The sequence below is a fragment of the Physeter macrocephalus genome, chromosome 14 (genome assembly GCF_002837175.3).
Source record: "Physeter macrocephalus isolate SW-GA chromosome 14, ASM283717v5, whole genome shotgun sequence".
NCBI lineage: Eukaryota > Metazoa > Chordata > Mammalia > Artiodactyla > Physeteridae > Physeter > Physeter macrocephalus.
In genome coordinates, this window is record NC_041227.1 from 132,110,695 (window position 1) to 132,132,339 (window position 21,645).

General features: G+C 38.1%; 1 protein-coding gene across 15 annotated transcripts in view; it reads right to left on the reverse strand.

Annotated features, from left to right (window-relative positions):
* The window catches only part of CEP112 (centrosomal protein 112), a 415,833-nt gene that overhangs the window by 359,857 nt on the left and 34,331 nt on the right, over window positions 1–21,645 (reverse strand). For 11 of the 15 annotated variants that reach the window (XM_055090371.1, XM_055090375.1, XM_055090377.1 and 8 more), the window contains 4 exons: window positions 14,460–14,550; window positions 11,547–11,645; window positions 793–840; window positions 457–534 (listed from right to left, as the gene is read on the reverse strand). In XM_055090371.1, coding sequence (XP_054946346.1) covers window positions 457–534; window positions 793–840; window positions 11,547–11,645; window positions 14,460–14,550 — 316 coding nt within the window. The remainder of the gene's footprint in view (window positions 1–456; window positions 535–792; window positions 841–11,546; window positions 11,646–14,459; window positions 14,551–21,645) is intronic. The other 4 variants (XM_028498151.2, XM_055090374.1, XM_055090379.1 and 1 more) reach the window with 3 other exon arrangements.

The window sequence follows — 21,645 nt, forward strand, 5'->3', positions numbered from 1 at the left end:
CGGGAAGATCCCACGTGCCGCGGAGCGGCTGGGCCCGTGAACCATGGCCACTGAGCCTGCGCGTCCGGAGCCTGTGCCCCGCAACGGGAGAGGCCAAAACAGAGGGAGGCCCGCATACCACAAAAAAAAAAAAAAAAGGAATTGATAGGCCTGATAATCAGTAATTGATAGGCCCTGATACTCAGGAATTGATAGGCTTGATAATCAGGAATTGATAGTCAGGAGAGAGCCCCTCAGCGTAATCTGTCCAGCAGGCCTGGAGCCAGGACACACAAAATGGAAGACGGGCATCACAAAGTTGAAGACAACCCTGCCTTACCCGCATCAGTATTTTATATCCATACCGATGACAACCTCTTCCTACCATGCAACCTTATTCTAACAGGAAAATTCACATTACACAAAATACAAAAATTGTTTAATAAATTAGATACATCAGAAATATCTCGATCCTACCTCCTTCTCATGCATTCGAGACAGTAACTGATCATCCTGGAGACTGCTGGATTTTCTCAGGCTGAATTTGGGAGTCATCTGTTGAATGAGGAAGAGTCATTCAATACTTTTTCAGGCCTGGTTTATCAAAAAGTAAACTCTAAATTGGCTGAAGTTCATGTCAAAATAATGCCAATATTGAAGAAAAATAGTGATTTATTCACTTCCAAGCGACAGGATTAATAGGACTATTATGCTTCATAATGTGGACTTGCATTATTTTCTCTAAATAACTTGAGGATTATTTTCTTTTAAAATATCTGACCGTAGGAAAAGTTCAATGCATTTCTCACCTACCAAAGTAACTGGGATAGGCTTCTGTCTCAGGTACCGAGGATTTTCTATCTGAAAAATTTAAAATAAAATAAAGACATTAATATTTGAGTTTTAATTAAACTATAATGAAAATGTTTTCCATATGTCTTAATATTTAGTATGTTTCTTAGAATGGGTATTGCATAATATATTTTTAGTACCCCATGAACAAAAAAAATATAAAGCATAAACTCCTTTGTGCCATAAATGCACCTGCATGACCCTCTCACAGCCTAACCACCCAGCCTCATCCCCACTTCTCCTCACCTCACATTTCATCCCCCAGGACCCTGAATGACCTACATCACCAGAATACAGTAGGTCTTCCTGTGCCTCTCTACCTCTGTCTACCCCTCTAACCCCTATAAGTACCCTCCTATCATCCTTCAAGTCCCAATTTAATCGCTACACTCCCAGGCAGATTTGATGTATGAATCCTTAACTTTACCTCCATAATAAGAACTGGAATACAAAATTCCTTTGGGATTCCTCCTATATCTACCTTTCTATCCCCCAATATACCCTATGTTCCAAGGACACAGAACAATTTGCTTTACCTTGAAAGCACTACACTCTCTCCCATATCTGAGTCTTTGCAACCTGTGAAATCATTCTCCCAACTTCTTCATGTGGTTAACTTATTCCAGACTCTCAGTTCAGGAATGTCTCCACCAGGAAAGTTAGTTAACTTCCTACTACTGCAGCAGTACCCTGGAGGTTCATCTCCTTTTTGTGATCTAACATCTATCTTCTGCAAAAGATTGGGGACTCTGAAAACAGACTCTGCCTGTCTTGTAACACACCTATCCCGACATCCACCACAGGACCCAGTAGGTAGTGGGTGTCCCACAAATATTCAGTAAGAAGGAATAAAGGAAGGGAGGGAGGAAGGAAGGAAGAGAAGAAAGAAGGAGAGAAGAAAGAAAAGAAGGAAGGAAGGGGCAAACTGCACCTGATCCCACCCTCTTATCATCTTCTGAAGTACGCTGTGTGTCTCTCACGGCTCTTCTGTTATATTTACGTGTTTATCAGTATGTCTCCACATCTGTCTTTAAGCTCAGTGAGTGCAAGGATGATGACTTCTCAATTTTGTATTCCTGGAACCTAGCATAATACTTAGCATGTAGCAGGCTTTCAATGAAATATTTATTGAATTAATGTACTATATGATCAATTAGAAACACTGATTGTTATCTCAACTATTTGATCCACAAATGAAGTGATAATTAAAAATCATTATCATGGAATTCCAATCTCTTAACATCATAAACTCACAATTTGCTACATGGATAACCTCAAAATGTACAAGAATATAAATGTAACACTAATTATGACTTCAACCTAGGATAGTGGTTCTTAGCCTGAAGTAAAACATTAGCATCAACTGACAAACTTTTTCAAATATATATTACTGGGTTCCACTCCTACAAAATCCCATTGTGCTTTCAAAAAGCTTCTCAAATGGTGTATTATAATTAATAATCATGGAAGATGAACAATCCATACCCAATTGGACAATAAAGTTCAGGGTAAAGAATCAATTACTCAAAGAATATAGCGGCAATGAAATTAAAAATAAAACTTAATCAAAAAATATTTTAATATAGGATGGATAAACAACAGGGTCCTACTGTATAGCACAGGGAACTATATTCAGTATCCTTTAATAGACCACAATGGAAAAGTAAATAAAAAAGAATATATATATGTATAACTGAGTCACTTTTCTGTATAGCAGAAATTAACACAACGTTGTAAATCAACTATACTTCAATAAAATTCAAAAAAAAAATTTTAAGCCTCTATAGCGTCAGATAGGATCTGAAGAATAACTATATTTCTGCACCTAAATTAGAAGAAATTTACAAAATAATTTCTTTCACCTGGAGGCTGGTTCCCATAAAGTAATGGCAACTGCCTGGATTTAAATTTCTCTCCCCATCCTCCAAAAATCCATACAGAGGAACAAAGAGAGCATTTATTTTTATTAATACCCATCACCCATGCCTACATCACAACAAGGAGAAAGAGATTACAAAAAATTCAAATAACATATAAGTGGCCAAAGAAAGATAACAAATCAGCAGAATTAGATCCTAAGCCAAACCTGAGTGATAACATGGAAAAAAAGCAAGTCCTGAGGGTCCTACTAGTGGTGGGACATAAATGTCATCAAATATTGACCTGTAGAAGGAAAGTGGCTTAAGTGGGTCAGACAAAAAGCCGGAGAGATGAGAGGGCTGGAGACACAGGAGTCAAAGAGGGTCACGGGGTGTGGGCCAGAGAAGGCGATCTTAGGAAGCGAGCACTCTGCAGTAGAGGGAGGGCCCTGGAAGGAAGGCTGTCCATGAGGAAAAAAGAAAAAGGGGCTACAGAAAAGGGCCCTATGGAAACAAGAAGAAATCAAGGAATCTGAAGACAGGCCAAAATGACAGCCACAGAAGGCACCATCTACTAAAGATATTGTTCAGTGGAGCAGGAGAAGGGAGCCTTTCTGAACTAAGAAATAAAGTAAGCTACCCAAGCCACCACTCTCATATGCTCACTGGCTATTGCTTGCTCAGAAAAACCTAATAGAAATAATCATGAACAGAAAAAAGAATCTGATGTCCATAAAAGCTTACTATAAAAAAAAAGAACATCAAAATCAAAACCTGTCAGCAGAAGGAATCACTTTTTAAAAAATCCATGAAACAGAAGAAAACTGTCACACAGCCCCCCTTTTGACTCCCCTGTCTGCAGTGCTCTGATTCATCAGGCTTTTTTGGACAGCCCACTTAAGGTAGGCCACTCTCCTGCAGGTCAATATTTGATGATATTTACATTCCACGACCACTAGAACAATATATATTCAAGTACAACTTTTAAATAATTTCAGGAAGTTCATAAAGAACACAACAAATAAAGACAAAAAATAGAAAGATGTTAAGTAGAGGCTGACCAAATAAGAGCTTGGCAAAGTTGCCAGATGCCAATATGTAAAAGTCAGCTGCATTTCTATAAATTAGCAAAAATCATCTAGGAAAAAAGATGATTTTACAGACATCATTTATAATCATAAAACAATATATGACTCCTAAAATTAAATCTAAGAAAACATTCATAAACTCTTTATGGAGAAAATAATTAAGCTTTTTCTGAAAGACATTAAGACTGAAATAAAGAGTGTGAAACCATGTTTTTGGATAGCCTCAATATTATACAAATGTCAATTCCCCTTAACTAGATCTAGTGACTAAATTTATCCAAACCAAAATCTCAATAAGGTTTTTGGAAAATTTAATAAGCTCATTATAAAATGTATATAAATAAATAAAGGGACAAGGATAGCCAAGACATGCCTGAAGAAAAAAAATCAAGGTGGGTTGCCTTACAAGATATAATAAAACTATAGTAATGAAAATAACTCAAAGGAACTAACTGGAAAGTACCAGAAACTCAAATATATATAAGAATATGATTCATGAAAGATATAACACTGCAAATTATTGAGAAAATAAGGATGTGTTTCAATAAGAGGAAGAAAATAAGAGCTGATCCCTTCCTCACACCATGTATAATAAATTCCCAAAGGATTAAATACTTATAATTAAAAGCAGAACTATAAAAACTTTCAGAAGACAACTGAGAAGAATAACTTCATGGCCTTGGAGTAGAGTAAATTTCTTTAAACCACACATAAAAAAAAGCATAAACATAAAAGAAATAATAAATTTAATCACTTTAAGTAAGAACTTCTCTCTAAAAAAAATATTATAAATAAACTGAAAAGGCAAGCCATAAACTGGATGGAGATATTTGCACAAATAATTAGTCTACACAATGTGTAAAGAAGTTCTTTTAAAATAAAAGAAAGAACAACAGCCCATTTGAAAAAAAAATGGGAAAAACTTGAGACACATTTCACTGATGAGGAAATCTGAAAAACATAAACATGAAAATATGCTCAATCTGTTTAGAAACATGAAAAATGCAAAGTAATACCACAAAGAGATGGTATTTTACAGCCACTAGATTGGCATACATTAAAAATTTGACAATAGAAGTGTTCCAGATGTGGAGCACTACTGTTGGGTGTATGAATTAGTGCATTTACCTTGGGAAACATTTATTAAGTAAAGATAATAATAAAATCTACTTAAATATCATACAAGAGAAAGAGGCATAGTCTTTAGTAAATAACACTGTACTATATATACACAACTTTTTGAAAACTAGAGGCAGCAAATTTCCAGCAGGCAGCAAAGTATACTCAATAAATATTTATTGTCTGAAGGTATATATATGAAAAGTAAGTAACCATTTCCTATTTTTGGAATGGAGAAAACCAGCACAGAAAGTAAGTCCTTCAAAGACACATGCATATAAAACCCTAATTCATGAAGCAGAATTAAATATAAGGGGGAAAATAAAGGAAGAGGGAAACAGAGAATTCCCAAAGATGCTCAAGCTCTAATTAAGCTTAAAATTTAAAACCAAAAGCCAAGAAAACCATCTGTGACTTATTTTTACCCGGCTCTACATTTATAAGCAGGGTACAAAATATTGGTTTAGCTAATTACAATGTAGTCTCTCAACTGTGCAAAAATAACTCCTATTTCATCCTCTTCATCTTTAAAAGCCATTAAATACAGAAATTAAGGACTCATCCTGTTATCATAAATTTCCCCTCTCAAGTTGACCAAAAAAAGAGTCTATTCTTGGGCTTCCCTGGTGGCGCAGTGGTTGGGAATCTGCCTACCAATGCAGGGGACACGGGTTCGAGCCCTGGTCTGGGAAGATCCCACATGCCGTGGAGCAACTAAGCCCGTGAGCCACAACTACTGAGCCTGTGTGTCCGGAGCCTGTGCTCCACAACAAGAGAGGCCACGACAGTGAGATGCCCACGCACCGTGATGAAGAGTGGCCTCCACTCGCCGCAACTAGAGAAAGCCCTCACACAGCAACAAAGACCTAACACAGCCAAAAATTAATTAATTAATTTTTTAAAGTCTATTCTAATATTTAAAAGAATGAACACTGTAAACAAGTATAAATCTCCTGTTGTTGTTATTCATTTACAATACATTGAGTTTGTCTCATACCCACTTTTAAAATGTAATGAGAACTATTCATAGTAGAGCATGTTCTTTAGTCTATTTGAGGGAAATAAGCAATCTATTTTCTGATTTTATAACAGCAGCCACACATGCTTTGAAGTTAAATGTTCCCACTTTGTAATCCACAAGTAACATGGACTTGCAGCAATCTGTAAAGTCTTAACATTTACTTTCTTCATGCTCTTTTAGAAGACTTCTTGTTCTCTCATAATACCTCAAGAAAGAATACCACAATAAGGAATGTCCAAAATGGAAGATAAAAAGAACTTATGTGAAACATTAAAGTCTAACAAAATATTATACAGAAAGCAAAGCCAAAAATAATTTAGTTCCAATAGCATGAATGAATCAAGTGACAGAACATTTCTTGTTTGAAAAACAGTCACAATAATAAAATAAATAATTATTTAAATTAGACATAAATACAGATATCTGAATGCTCCCTAATGAAAACTGTCTTTTAACATTTTATTTTGTTAAGTTTTTTAGCAGAATTATTCGGTTACAAAGAGTTCTGTCAGTTTGTTTCTTCAGATTATTCAGGACTTGGTCAAACTGACCTCCTTATAGACTAACTAATGTTGATCAAATAGAGATGCTCCAAGGTTCCAGAAAAATAGAAAGACACTTTATCTGCTATTTTAGCTGTCTTAGAGGAAAGGACATTCTCGGGCAATATATTACTAGCAGCACAACTAGAATAAGCGTTTTCAAGTCACAGCATCCGTCAGAAGAACTGCCAAAACTCTTTCTATAGCATAAAATAAATTCAGTCATCAATGTCAAATCAATTATGCTCCAAAATAATGTTTTTAAGTCAATATTTTAGAACTTGAAAAATGTTTTCCACAGAAAAAATACTACAAATGAAGGTTCATTTGTTGTTTTACTCACATTTCAACAAACATTTAATGAGCACAAGTGAAATACAGATATAGACATCAATCACTACCACAAGGAGAAGCAAATAAGCCAAAGGAACAGAATGGAAACACACATGTACTGTCACCTGATTGATAAGACAAGTAACACTGCAGCGCAGCAGGAAAAGAATAGTCTTTGCAATAAATGGGAGTGTCACCTGGATACTTATAAGGGACAAAAACAAATCTTAACTTCCTATCTTACAACATATACTACAATCGGCCCCAGATGGCATGTAGATCTAAACAGAAAAAGTGAAACAAAAGAGTTGTTAGAAGAAAACACAGGAGAACATCGTCAGGAACTCAAAATAGTCAAAGACTTTAAACAGGACAGAAAAAGCATTTTTTCATGAGATGAAAATGTGAAAATGAACAGCATTAAAATTTAAAATTTCTGTTCATCAAAGACACCAGTAAGAGAATGAAGGAAAGCAACAAAGTGGAAGAAAATATTTACAATACTATATTCCAAAAGTAGTCAACCAGAACAGATACAAAGCTCTTACATATGCAGAAGAAAAAGGCAGACAACCCAACAGGAAAACCGGCAAAGTCTTCAGTAAGCACTTAACTCTGAGAGGCTACCCAAACTGTCAGTCAACATATTAAAAGGCATCTAACTCTATCAGTCATCAGGAAAATACATATTAAAAGCACACTTCGCAATGTCACTAACCACTGTCAAGACGGCTAGGTTTTATAATTAAAAGAAAAACTAACTGACAACACCAAGTATGGAAGAGAAAGTAGAGGGGCAGGAACCGGTACACACCGCATCCCGATGAGGGTGCAGACTGGCACAATCACTTTAGAAAACTGTTTGGCAGCATCTACCGTATCCATTAGTTTTGAGCTCCTTGGCTTCCAACTAGTCCACTTTATCCAGGCCTCCGAGGCTCGGCGGCGTGGGCACTCCTCTCACCTGGACTCGCCCGCATGTCCGCTCAGCCGGGGGGGACAGCTGTGCCCGGTGACTGAGCACAGTTCTGGACAGGCCCCGGCAGGGTGACCACAGGGAAGACAGCCAGGGGTCCCTCACTCCTTACAGGGGGGGTTCGGGGGCATCCCCAGCTGCCGAGGGCTTGCAGGTGCCCCCCAGCCCTGGACAGGAAGTTCTCCCCCACGGGCTCTACCCTCATGGGGCCGCCGGACGAGGGTAGGGGCGCTGTCCCCCCTCGGAGCTCCCCGTGGGATCTGGGGGGCCTCACTCCCGCTGACCTGCCCTGCTCCATCCTCCGCCGGGTCCCATTTCCTCCACCGCCCGTCCTGGGAGATCTCCCACAAATTCTGAAGAGACCTGACCTAAGGGGGTCACCTAAAGCGTCCCCACTGTTTGTTCGCTCCTGATAGGAGCGAGGCTCTCAGTCAGCACCTCGGCCCCGGGTGGGAACGGGTGGGGGGCTGGTGACCCGATGGAAGGCCTGGGAGAGCCCTCCCCCTCTGGGTCCCCCAGCCCTGCTCAGGAAAAAAGAAAAACATTTTACATAAAGACAGTCATGCATGAAATATATGTTAACAAAGCAAGAAAGCTTCCCAAAAGCTAAAGGTTAAAAAGGTTAAAGAGTAATTAAAAAAATAATACAGGAGGAATTGTATTATTTAATTGCTAGCTTTACCAAGTAAACTTCTACTTGAATTATGCATTCCTAGGGAAAATATTAACACACTCCTAGGAAAAGAAAGAATATAATTGGGGGAGAAATATATTTTTTCAACAATAACTAGAAAATTAAAAATCTAGAACATCTCATGAATCAGAAAGTAGGTGCTGACAGGCATGCCAGCAATATAAAACATGTGCCCTTAGTACAGAGCACAAAATTAACTAGCTATAAACTGATCATTCAGAGGAAGAAAGAAACAAAAGTGCATTGCACATTCTCATACAAAACTAAAATCAAAGCAAAATCGAAGTTTTTGAATACACTGGGTATTTAAATTATTCTACTGTGATCAAGAGATACAGTTCAACCTGATTAATGCATATGCGTTATAAATATATAAAAATGCAAGACTTTCATATTTTACACTGTTAGTGCATTCTTTGAACAATAAAAATGTGAAACAAAACCCCAGGCAGTCCTAGTTTTAGGGCATTACCTCAAAATATTTTAGATGTTTTATCTTAATTTTACTATATGAATGAAAATTTTAATCCTCTTAACAGTTAAATAATTGTGAAAAGTACTCTGTGCTAAGAAATGTACATCAGAAGTTTCAAATGGCTAAGGGCAAAGCCAAGTTTAAAAGGATAGCCCAGAATTTTATTTTTCACTTTGATACTGCTTTCTGGCAAACAGAATGGGTCTTTCTGAGGGATTTCCCGTGTTCTTCTCCCACACCAGTAACTCAGCACTCCCCTCCAGTGGCAGCTTCCCCTACCCCTTCAAATGTGAAAACGGTCTTCTTTTGACCTCTTACTGCCCTCTCTTTATCAATTCTTTCTTCTCTTTCATTAGCATACTCCCCAGATACCTGGGAGATTCACACTGCTTTAAATCCTTCCGGGTCCCCTCCCCTCTAACTGTGGCCACTGCGCAGCCAGCTCCCTCACTCTGAAGTCTCCGAAGACTAGAGCTGTCCCAGGCCCTGGATACAGCCACCACCTACAGCAGTGTGGCTGCAAAACAAAACGCCAGCCCTGGAGACTCACTCATGGAGCTGAAAACCTTGAACTCCCCAATTAATCTTACCGCCTCTCTTAACCCTACCAGTCTAGAATAACACGTTGAAACCCCTGAAATGCTTCCCCCATCGGACAATCAATTAACTGACAGAGAGACAACCTTCCCATTTTCCTGGAACCAAACCTTCAGGCACCCTCCTATTCAGCCCACCAATCAGCCACTAAGCATTCTTTATTCTCTTTGAAATGTGTTTCTTTCCTATCCTTTTCATCTTCACAGAAATCACACCACTGTGGAGTCCACCACAGACACCTAAAGGAGGGTTGTCTCCCTTTCTCCGTGTCTATGCACACCCACTGTGACCTTCTTAATACCACCTAGTCACATGTCCTAAAGCACTGCTTTCATTAAAGATCGGTATTAGTATGGGGCTTCCCTGGTGGTGCAGGGGTTAAGAATCCTCCTGCAAATGCAGGGGACACGGGTTCGGGCCCTGGTCCGGGAAGATCCCACATGCCGCGGAGCAACTAAGCCCGTGTGCCACAACTACTGAGCCTGTGCTCTAGAGCCCGTGAGCCACAACTACTGAGCCCACCTGCCACAACTACTGAAGCCCGTGAGCCACAACTACTGAGCCCGCATGCCACAACTACTGAAGCCCGTGCGCCTAGAGCCTGTGCTCCCAACAAGAGAAGCCACTGCAATGAGAAGCCCGCGCACTGCAATGAAGAGGAGCCCCTGCTCACTGCAACTAGAGAAAGCCCGCATGCAGCAACAAAGACCCAACACAGCCCAAAATAAATAAATAAATTTATTTTTAAAAAAGAACATTATTAGTAGGAAGGGTTTTAGGTTTCTTTAAAAAAATAACAACCCCTGATGTCAGTGAAGAAGTAAGAAATAGACAGTCCTATATACTTCTGGTTGGAGAACAAATTGGTATACACCTTCTGGAGAGCAATGTACCAAGATCTAACATAACCTAAGAAAGCAACCAAATAGGTAAAAAAGGACTCTTTTATGGAATTTTATTGCAGTATTACTTATATTAGCAATAAACTGGGAGCAACCAACAAGTCCAAAAATGTCAGAATGTTTAAATAGGTTATGAACTATCTACCCAAAAGAAAAATTAGTGCTACCATTAATATTCATGCTAATAGAACTATTATAAACTTATACCAAATTTAAAACAGCACATAATAAAATAGTAATTATAATATGACCCCAATTTTGTTTAAATCTTAATTTTATAAATACACACAGAAAAAAATGAGGGAAAGATATATTTAACAAAATGTTAATACAAATTTTATTCATCTGACTTTATGTGTTTTTCAAATTTTTCAAGTTACAAATTATTTTGATAATAATAAAGTGGGATTAAAAAAATTGATCAAACCCCTTTTCACTTCCTGAAAGCATTTAAACAGCATATATGTAAAGTGGAATGTGGAGGGGAAAAAAAATTAATCTCACTACTGCCTAAAATTTAAAAGCTAAACTTCTCAGTTTAGTATTCAAAGCTCCAATACAACCCAGCCTGATGGCACTGCCCTCTAACCCTACCTGAGTCCCGGTCACGGCCACACCTTTCTTCACGCCTCTTTCTGCCTCTAGTTCCTGCCCTCTCCTCCCTATCCACCCAGAAACAGTCACAGCCGGCCTCTGAACATGAAAACCGCTGTCCACGATGGCGGCTCATCCTGAGGTCTCCTGGAGAATTTTTTTAATCCAACTGACCTTGCTTCTCCAAGTCCTCCTCCTCTCCCCTCCACCTCAGGATTCTACTTTCTATATAACTCATTTTGGTTATATAGTTTGATCATACACTATCTTAAAGTTTATTTAACTGTTTCATGTGTATATCTCTTATTTCACCAGCAAGAAAGTCAGCTAGCTTGTCGAGGGCAGGGACCATTCATGCTTCTTTGGAATGTTATTTCTCTTTCCTGTTCCCCAAGTCCTTCCCAGTGCTCACACAGTACTAAATGTCTAACAGCCAGTAATAGTCATTGTTTAGAATTAAATCAGTGCAGATGTTTTCCAAATACAACATGATTCTGCCACATCAACATACATACATGAAACAAATACTTTTTTACCCCAAGATTCCAACTATTAAGGCGAGCTTCGATGTCACTGTCATCCAAAGAAAGAGTAGATTTCTTCGAATGAATTTCCTGAAATACAAAAGAGAAAAAGAAAAACAGGATAAAAAAAAGACAGGATGGAGGGAAGAAACAAAAGAGGAAAGGAAGGAGGGAAAGAAGGGAGTGAGAGAAGGAAGGAAGGAAGGGCAGAGGGGAGGGAGGGAGAAAACAGGACAAAATATATGTCATTCAGAGTAATGAGAGTTTTGTGTGCCTTTTTTAGTAATGCTATACTACCCTCAGAGGAAAGGATTATGTTACAACTGAGTTAGTTCTCAATTCTAAGTAATGACTGTTTATTACAGCTGCTTAAGGCTATGAGATGCCTTCACAATATATTCACACAGCAACTAGATTTCAAAAAAAAAAAAAATCAAAAGAATATTTTAAAAAATAATCCAGACTCTTCTCTTTAAGTTCTTTCACAAAAAGTTTTAATTGTGGTATACCACAGTAGCTTTAAAGGGGGGTAGGGGAACACTTGAAAAAGTGAATTATTTACTCTCGTTAAAATTAGTTAACAGGGAAGTTTGTATTGCTATCCAAGAAGTTCTTCGTTCTTAAATTAATTCTCATTCATACACTGTACATAAAGAGAAATAAGCTTTGGATTCACATCACGAAAACTTAATTATTTATTATGAAAAAGTAATTCTTTATCTCTTAAAAAAATTAAGGGACTTCCCTGGTGGCGCAGTGGTTAAGAATCTGCCTGCCAACGCAGGGGACACGGGTTTGAGCCCTGGTCCGGGAAGATCCCACGTGTCGTGGAGCAACTAAGTCCGTGTGCCACAACTACTGAGCCTGCGCTCTAGAGCCTGCGAGCCACAACTACTGAGCCTGCGCACCTAGAGGCCGTGCTCCGCAACAAGAGAAGCCACCACAATGAGAAGCCTGAGCATCGCAACGAAGAGTAGCCCCTGCTCGCCACAACTAGAGAAAGCCCGCGTGCAGCAACGAAGACACGACACACAAAAATAAATAAGTAAAAATAAATAAATTTATAAAAAAATAAAATAAAATTCCATGCTCTTTTCCCTCCCATATAATGTATTATATTACAAACTTATCAAACCAGATTAAAATTAAAATTAACTGAGAACAGCCAAAGATCTGTACCCAGAAATGGACAATGATCTGAAAGCCCTAAAAACTTAGAAAGGTAAGTTTGTGTAAAATAATAATGTATATCCTACAGTACAGCCAAAATATTTTATTTAAATTTAAATTTAATTTGTTGGTATAGCATTTTCATGCTTTTAGAAAACCTCACTACTAACAAATAAATCTATCTATGGTCATTTAAATTATCTGAAGTGATGAAAAATATATTAAAATGTTCTTCAGACACAGATGTAGAGAACAAACATATGGACACCAAGGGGGGAAAGCCGCAGCGGGGTGGGGATGGTGGTGTGCTGAATTAGGCAATTGGGATTGACATGTATACACTGATGTGTATAAAACTGATGACTAATAAGAACCTGCTGTATAAAAAAATAAATAAAAATTCAAAATTTAAAAGAAAAAAAATGTTCTTCATATTTTACTGAATCTCCAGATTTCTACTGAACAAAATGTTGGGTTTATTATATACACTATATTAAAATTCATTATTGCCTCTACTGTTGGCCCCTTGCTTTTTGAATGTTTGTGTGTGTGTGTGTGTGTGTGTGTGTGTGTGTGTGTGAATGAGAATGTCTTTTAAAATGTACTCCCTTATTTATTTATTTATTTATTTTTTTTTGGCGGTGCGCGGGCCTCTCACTGCTGTGGCCTCTCCCGTTGCGGAGCACAGGCTCCGGACGCGCAGGCTCAGCAGCCATGGCTCACGAGCCCGGCCGCTCCGCGGCATGTGGGATCTTCCCGGACCGAGGCACGAACCCGCGTCCCCTGCATCGGCAGACGGATTCTCAACCACTTGTTGTGGCCTCTCCCGTTGCGGAGCACAGGCTCCAGACGCGCAGGCTCAGCGGCCATGGCTCACGAGCCCAGCCGCTCCGCGGCATGTGGGATCCTCCCGGACCGGGGCACGAACCCGTGTCCCCTGCATTGGCAGGCGGACTCTCAACCACTGCGCCACCAGGGAAGCCCTCCCTTATTTATTTTGAGTAAGTATAATGATTGATAATAAATTCACAAATATCTAAAATGTGCTGCTCTTTATATAAAGATATTTATGAAAGTTCTAAACTGGAACTCTCCATCACTGGAGAAAATGGAAGGAGTTATATTCAGAGCAAATGTGCTAAAACAGTCATGTATCACATATGACTTGCTTGTAACTAAAAGTCTCATCACCCAAGACAAGCAGAGTTATGCTGTAGGAAGCAGGCAGAGTCCATCTCTTTATCAAGCTGACTGGAATGCTCATTAGCTCCATGGTCAAACCAAATCTATGTTAAGTAGTTAAATGCAAGAGAAGTATTCATATTTCAAGATAGGAACAGTTCACCTTCATCAGGAAGGCAGTGTTCCCTACTTCACTACAAACTAATCCCAATTTCTTAAGTTTATGACCATTGTGTGTCTAATCATTTTTAGACATATACTGAGTAAAAGGGGAAAAGTAACTAAAAAACAAATCTTTTCAAAGTTATTCTTCAATGCACAGGAAAAATGATAGATTAACAAGATGCCTCAGAATCTTTGAAAAAGTAGAAGGAACGCTATGGAATATACCAAATACACCACTTTCTTTGAAACCAGGATATTCACCAAAACCTTCAGACTTTATTGTTTGTAAGTAATCGTTGGAATTTAACAATATGAAACTAAAAACGTGGAGATATTTTAAAACAAGAAGCAAACAAACAAAAAAACAAAAGTAGAATCTGATCTTACACAACTCTTTGGGGTAATAATCTGTCCATCTTCTCTGTAGGTTGGACTCATAGACTGTGATCTGGTTTGGAGCTTTGCAATGCATTGTTCCCTATTAAGAGAACAAAACAGTCACAATCAGAATTGGGGGAATTCAGAGGACACAGGGGTATTCAAATCTAGGATTACAATATGTTTTTTCTTTTGGAAATGAGATGACTGTTTATATTAACAATGACGTTTCAATAGCAAAGAAAAAAGAAATACAAATAATAACCACTTGTATTTATTAAACTGTAAATAAAATGTCACCTAAATGCCACATGCTTGCTTACAAACAAATGTTATTGTTAAGTGGGACTATAATAAACCACATGTATTTCCCCTTTACCTAAGTGTAGGAAGAGAAAAATTGAAGCATACATTCTCAGAGAAGATAATTGTTTTAAAAGGTTAGCAAGTTTTGTTGGATTCACGTTTCACATCACGATGAAGTCTTAAAATATATAAAATAACAAAACTTTCACATAGCTGAAAGTCTGAATTAATTTGAAGCCATCTCAGAAACCACAGATAAATCAAAGTCCTAAATTTAAAAATATGCCATGTTAATTTAGGTAAAACATAAGTAGAGCATAAATAGGAAAATAGTTTAAGCTTCCAGATGAATTAGAACAAAAAGATTTTTCTCCAATATAAAATATAGTACAAAAAATGCCATTGTCAGGCTTCCTTGGTGGCACAGTGGTTGAGAGTCCGCCTGCCGATGCAGGGGACCCGGGTTCGTGCCCCGGTCCGGGAAGATCCCACATGCCGCGGAGCGGCTGGGCCCGTGAGCCGTGGCCGCTGATCGTGCGCGTCCGGAGGCTGTGCTCCGCAACGGGAGAGGCCACAACAGTGAGGGGTCCGCATACCACGCAAAAAAAAAAAAAAAGCCATTCTCGATATTCTACTTTAGCCTAGAGTCTCCCATATATTTTTTTCTTTTTTAAAAAATAGCTCTATTGAGGTATAATTGACATACAAAGAACTGAACATACTTAATGTGTGCAATTTGATGAGTTTGAATGTACGCAAACACCTGTGATACCATCACCACAATCAAGGTAACAGACATATCCAATACTTCCCAGAGTTTCCCTGTGACCTTTGTTTTTGTTTTGTTGTAAGAACACTTAATATGAGGTCTATCCTTTTAACAAATTTTGAAGAGCACAATAGTACATTGTTAACTAGGCACTATGCTGAAGATATGGAAACAACCCAAGTATCCATCAACAGAGAAATGGATAGAGCAAAAGTGGTATACACATACAATGTGATATTGTTAACTCTTTAACTGGATTATGTGGATGGCACTTGGTGCAATCATCTTCCTGTACTGCCATATTTTTATATTACCAGGGATAATGGATAAATTACTTTATCCATTATCCTAGGGAATCTAGTTTCCTAAGAAAATATTTGACTTCCCTTCATGTCCACTTCTCTCCCATATATTTCTATTCGAGCTACTTCAATCAAAGTTCCATGATTACAAATATCTATTCTCTGAATGGTTACTTCAAGAGACACAAAATGAAAACTAACCATTATTTAATGAATTAAAACCACTGACTTCCAACCACTAGCCATATCAGGATTTCCTTCACAAGTTGTGGGTCATACTAAGTATTCTCAAAAGACAGAACAGTAGTTCAAAAAGACAAGATTAAAATTAATGTGTTTTTTGGTAGTTAACACTGACAGAATAACATTCCTTAGACTAGTTACTAAGTAATTTAGAATGTCTGAAAAAGTTGTTTTAAAGAGAGCTGTGGATTTTTTTATACCCCTACTCAGTAGTCCCGATATCCAAATACTTAAAAATAAATCAGAAAAGGAGATAAAGTAATATTTTGAGAATAATATCATCAGCCAGTGTGCTTGAGCTGATATAAAGCATTTAAAACTTAGTATGTGGGAAGAGACACCCTGATATATCATACTAAGTAGTGGCCTGTTCTTCTTCAAGAATAGATTAAACAATCATAAAAAGAGCGATACTTAAAAATTGAAAAATGCTTAAATATTAAAAGTAATTCTTCTCATAGAAAATATTAATAAAAAAGAGGACTGAAACATTTATCTATTTATTACACAGGGTGCATACATAAAACAACACATCCTTTTAAGTCACACGTAGCTGTCTTCTGTACCGATCCTACCTCTTTCCCTTCTTAGTAAATTTTCAAAATAAGTTATTGAATCTATGTCCTATCCTGCCATGTCCTTTCCAATCAACTACAATCTGACTTCCACTCATCCTGAAAGTGCTGTAAGTAAAGTCAGCATTGATCTCCTAGGTGCTCAAGCAAATGAGCCGTGATCTGTTCTTACCCTGGCTGCTCTCACTAAAACATCAGGGGTGGTGCTTTAAAGATGCCACATTTATTGGCTCCATAGAACCATTCTTTCCCGGTTCCTATCTGGTCCTTTAGAAATCTCCTTCACAGCTTTTTCACTAGCTTTTCTTTCTCTGCCCATCTCATACATGCTATAATCCCTGGGGTTCTGTGTCTAACCATATTTATTTTCCTTTTATGTGCTTTCCCTGGTCAATCCAATATACTATTAGTTTTTCAAATAATAAGGAGAAGCTCTGATTACCAATCTACATCTCCAGCCCAAACTGCTCTCTTGGCCTCCAACCCCATTGCAAATACAAACTGAATAGCCCTACCTCCAATTCAACATGCCCAAAACTAAATTCATTCTATTTCCCCTGAAACATGCTCCAGTGCAGGCCAAGTAAAGCAGAGGTATTGCCGAAGTCAGCTTCTTGTGAAGGCAGTTGAGCCAACTAAAGAAGGAGGTCAGTATCATTGCTAAAATCCAGCTGGCACAAGAAGCATAGGGCATTAAGCACAGAAGTTTCATCTCTTGCCACTGATAATGACTCCAGCTGGAAACACAATTAACTGGAACTCTAAGGAGGTACAATGACAGCTCAAATTCACAGTGATGGGGCTGGAGGTCAGGGTGAACAGGGAGACAGAGGGTAGGGGGCAAAGCTTAACCCTGTGTTATCCTTTAGGAAGAACAGCAGGTGCTGCCTGCCACAGAGAATAAATAGCAAGTCATGGTACTTATAAAGACAGCCTACAGTTGGTACGGGGGACAAGACTACAGTGAGGTCAGGATTACGGAGCTTGTGCCAGTGAGGAGGAGGGACTGTGGCTCATTCACGTGGGGGTGCCAAGCTAGCCCAGAAAGCAGGGTCTCAGTGTATGAGTACGATTCCCTGACGTGCAAGTGCCTCCTTCCTCCTCTTGAGGAGTAAAACTAGAGGAAATGTAAATTTTTCCCTTTCACTTTTTCCTAATGCTAAAATATTTCAACGACAATCCAGAAACATTCTCCCAGAATCTTTGCTGATTCCAAATACTACAGAAACATAGACTTGTCACTATAAAAATAAAGAGATAAGTAATGAGACATATAATAAGCTTTAAAAGCCTAAAAAAAGACTGACTGAATTTCTTCCTGCAAAAGAAACTTATACATATGGAAAATTTCTAAAATGTCTTTCTAATTTGTGTCCTCAATGTGATTCAAGTAGACATTTCAGATTTAAAAAGGAAATAAACGATCTGTGATCATAAAAATGTGTTTAAAAATGAAAAACATGATTACCAACTTTTAAAACCACAATGTAAGAAGAGAATGGCAGATAAAATATAGCATAAAATCAAATCAGCGAATTAGAAAACTACTTCAAGAAATATTCTGAGAACACACAAAAAAATTAAGGGATGAATATAATAAATAAAAATGCAACATATAAGGAAGATAAATTCAAAATCTCTCACATCAAAATAATATGAATTCCAGAAGACATAAATAAAACAGAAACTGGGAAAATAATAATTAAAGAAATAGTAGTGACAATGCCAGTCAAGGCTGCATTGGAGAAAAACCTAAAGGAATAACCTAGAACATCTCTTTTAGCTCGGACAAAAATGCAATGCCCAAAAAAAACCCCAAAAATGTAATGCTATGCTATTGTCAAAAAGACCACAAATAAATGTTGGTGAGGATGTGGAAAAAAGGAAAACCTAGCACCCTGTTAGTGGGTATGTAAATTGGTGGAGCCACTATGGAAAACAGTAAGGATGGTCCTCAAAAAACTAAAAATAGAACTACCATATGATCCAGCAATTCCACTCCTGGGTATATATGCAAAGAAAATGAAAACACTAATTCAAAAAGATACATGCATCCCAATGTTCACAGCAGCACTATTTACAGTAGCCAAGACATGGAAGCAACCTAGGCGTCCATCAACAGATGAATGGATGAAGATGTGGTACATATATACAATGGAATACTACTCAGCCATAAAAAAGAATAAAATTTGGCCCTTTGCAACAACATGGATGGACCTAAAATGTATTATGCTAAATGAAATAAGTCAGACAGAGAAAGGCAAACACTGAATGTTATCATTTATATGTGAAATCTAAAACATAAAGCAAACAAATATAACGAAACAGAAACAGACTCACAAGCTAATTGTTACCAGTAGCAAGGGGGGTGGAGGGAGTGACAAGGTAGGAGGAGGGGACTAAGAGGTACAAACTACTATGTATAAAATAAATAAGATACAAGGATATACTGTACAGCACAGGGAATACAGCAAATATTTTATAATAACTTTAAATGGAATATAATCTATAAAAATACCGAATCACTAGTTGTATGCCTAAAGCTAATATAATATCGTAAATCAACTATACTTTAATTTTAAAAAATGTAATGTCATAAAAAGGATAGGAACTGAAGGTCTGCCAGGCTCTGGTTTCAGAGACAGCTAGAAAGAGCAGGAAGTATGACTCTGGACAAGTAGGAGAGAATCAAAGTTCCTCTAAGTAGACGGACAAAGTCAAACTCATCAAGAAACCAGAAGCAGGGATGGAGTTCCTTGCTCTTGAGAAGAAGCTGAAAACCAGTGCTGGTGACCACTTCGGAAAGCTCTGGCTTATAAGAAGCTTTGTGCCTGGGAAAGGCAAGGAACACAGACATGGCCTCAAAGCCAAGGAACTAGACTCGTCATATGAAAGGACAGAGTTCAAAGTGAAAAGAGGGGGACTTCCCTTGTGGCGCAGTGGTTAAGAATCCGCCTGCCAATGCAGGGGACACGGGTGTGACCCCTGGTCCAGGAAGATCCCACATGCCGTGGAGCCACTAAGCCCGTGTGCTACAACTACTGAAGCCCACACACCCTAGAGCCCGTGCTCCGCAACAAGAGAAGCCACTGCAATGAGAAGCCCGTGCACTGCAATGAAGAGTAGCCCCCTCTCGCCGCAACTAGAGAAAGCGTGCGCACAGCAATGAAGACCCAATGCAACCAAAAATAATTTTTAAAAAGTAAATTTTTAAAAAAAGTGAAAAGAGGCATTTGGTTCCCCAAATTCCTATAAACAGGAGGCAGGCTGAGAAAACTACTCAGCTTAAAACAAATCATTGCTTCTGTTAAAAAGAAAAAAAAAAAAAAGATAATTCAGAAGGAAAAGTCAAGAACCCAAAAGACAGAGGAGAGAACCATGAAAAACACTTCCAGGAAGCAGCACTAAGCCCTAATCAAGAAACTGGCAACCAACACCTGCTAGATTTCAGAATTTCTATAGAACTGTCATTGGTTTGTGTCTCCCATTTTCCCTGTTTTTTAAATGGGAATTCTCCAGTCCCTCTCTCACCACTGGGGCGGGGGGTGGGGGGATATGTTAGGCGCAGTGGTCGGGGGATGTAACTGACGACTTTAGTTCACAGCTGTTTACAATGGAAGAAGCCACACCAGGAAAGTCTCACCTACACCTAGATATGATTTTTATTAGGTCTATTGAGGTATAATTTATGTACCGTAAAGCCATACCCATTTAAAATGTAGAGTTTTGACAAATGTATATACCTGTGTAACCAGTACAATGAAGATACAGATTCTTTCCATCACAACTGGAAGTTCTCTTGGCCTCCTTGGCAATCAATCTACTCCCTCGCAGAAACCCAGGCAACCTGCATTTTGCAGAGTCTCTTATATATGGAATCAAACAGAATGCACTTTTTATGTCTGGTTCCTCTCACTAAGGAAGAGAGATTTAGCCATGTTGTTGCATGTATCAAAGTTCATTTCTTTTTATTGATTAGAAGTATTCCATTATGTGCATGAACCTTAATTTCCTTTTTGATTCATGTACTGATGGACACTTGTCTCCACATGGCTATTATGAATAAAGCTGCTATGGACATTCAAGAATTTATGTGGACATACATTTTCATTTCTCTTGACATGTAGGAATAGAATTGTGAGGTCATAAGGTAAATTATCTAAAACTTTGTAAGAAATTGGTAAACTGTTTTCCAAAGTGGTGGTGCCAGTTTATATTCCCATTAACGTTGTATGAGACTTCCAGTTTTATCTCACTGTCACCATACTTGGTTTTCTGTCTTTATCATGTTAACCATTCTAATGGGTGTATAGTGGTATCACATTGTGCTTTATAATCTTCATTTCCCTGATAAAGGATGATGTTGTCCATCCTTTCATGTGTGTACATTACCCATTTAGTTATATATACATTTTGTGAAGTGTCTGTAAAATCTTTTGCACATTAATTGGGTTGTTGTCTACTTTTCCTTGAGTTGCACATACTCTAGACACAAATCATTTATCAGATACATGTATTTAGAATATTTTCTCTATATGTGGGGAGCACCATCTATTCATGATATAATTCCCTTTGTTTATTTTCTGGATACAATATGCTAATTAAGAATTTTAAAATCTATATTCATGCAGGAATATTGGTATGTAGTTTTACATTCTGGTAATGTCTGTCTTCTTTTGAAAACAAAGTAATACAGACTTAACAAAGTGAGCTGGGAAGCATTCCCTCTTTCTCTATTTCCTGAAAAAAATTCATGTAGGATGATATCATTTCTTCTATAAAAGCCTGACAGAATTCACCAAGGAAGCCATCTGAGCTTACAGATTTCTTTATAGGAAGGTAGTTAATTATAAAATAAATTTCTTTGGTTAACTATAGGGATACTCAGATTCCCCATTTCTTCTTGTCTTTTAAGGAATTCTTCTATTTCACCCAAATTTTCACTGATACAAAGTTGTTTATAATAGCCTCATTATATTCTTTTTTTTTTTTGGCCATGC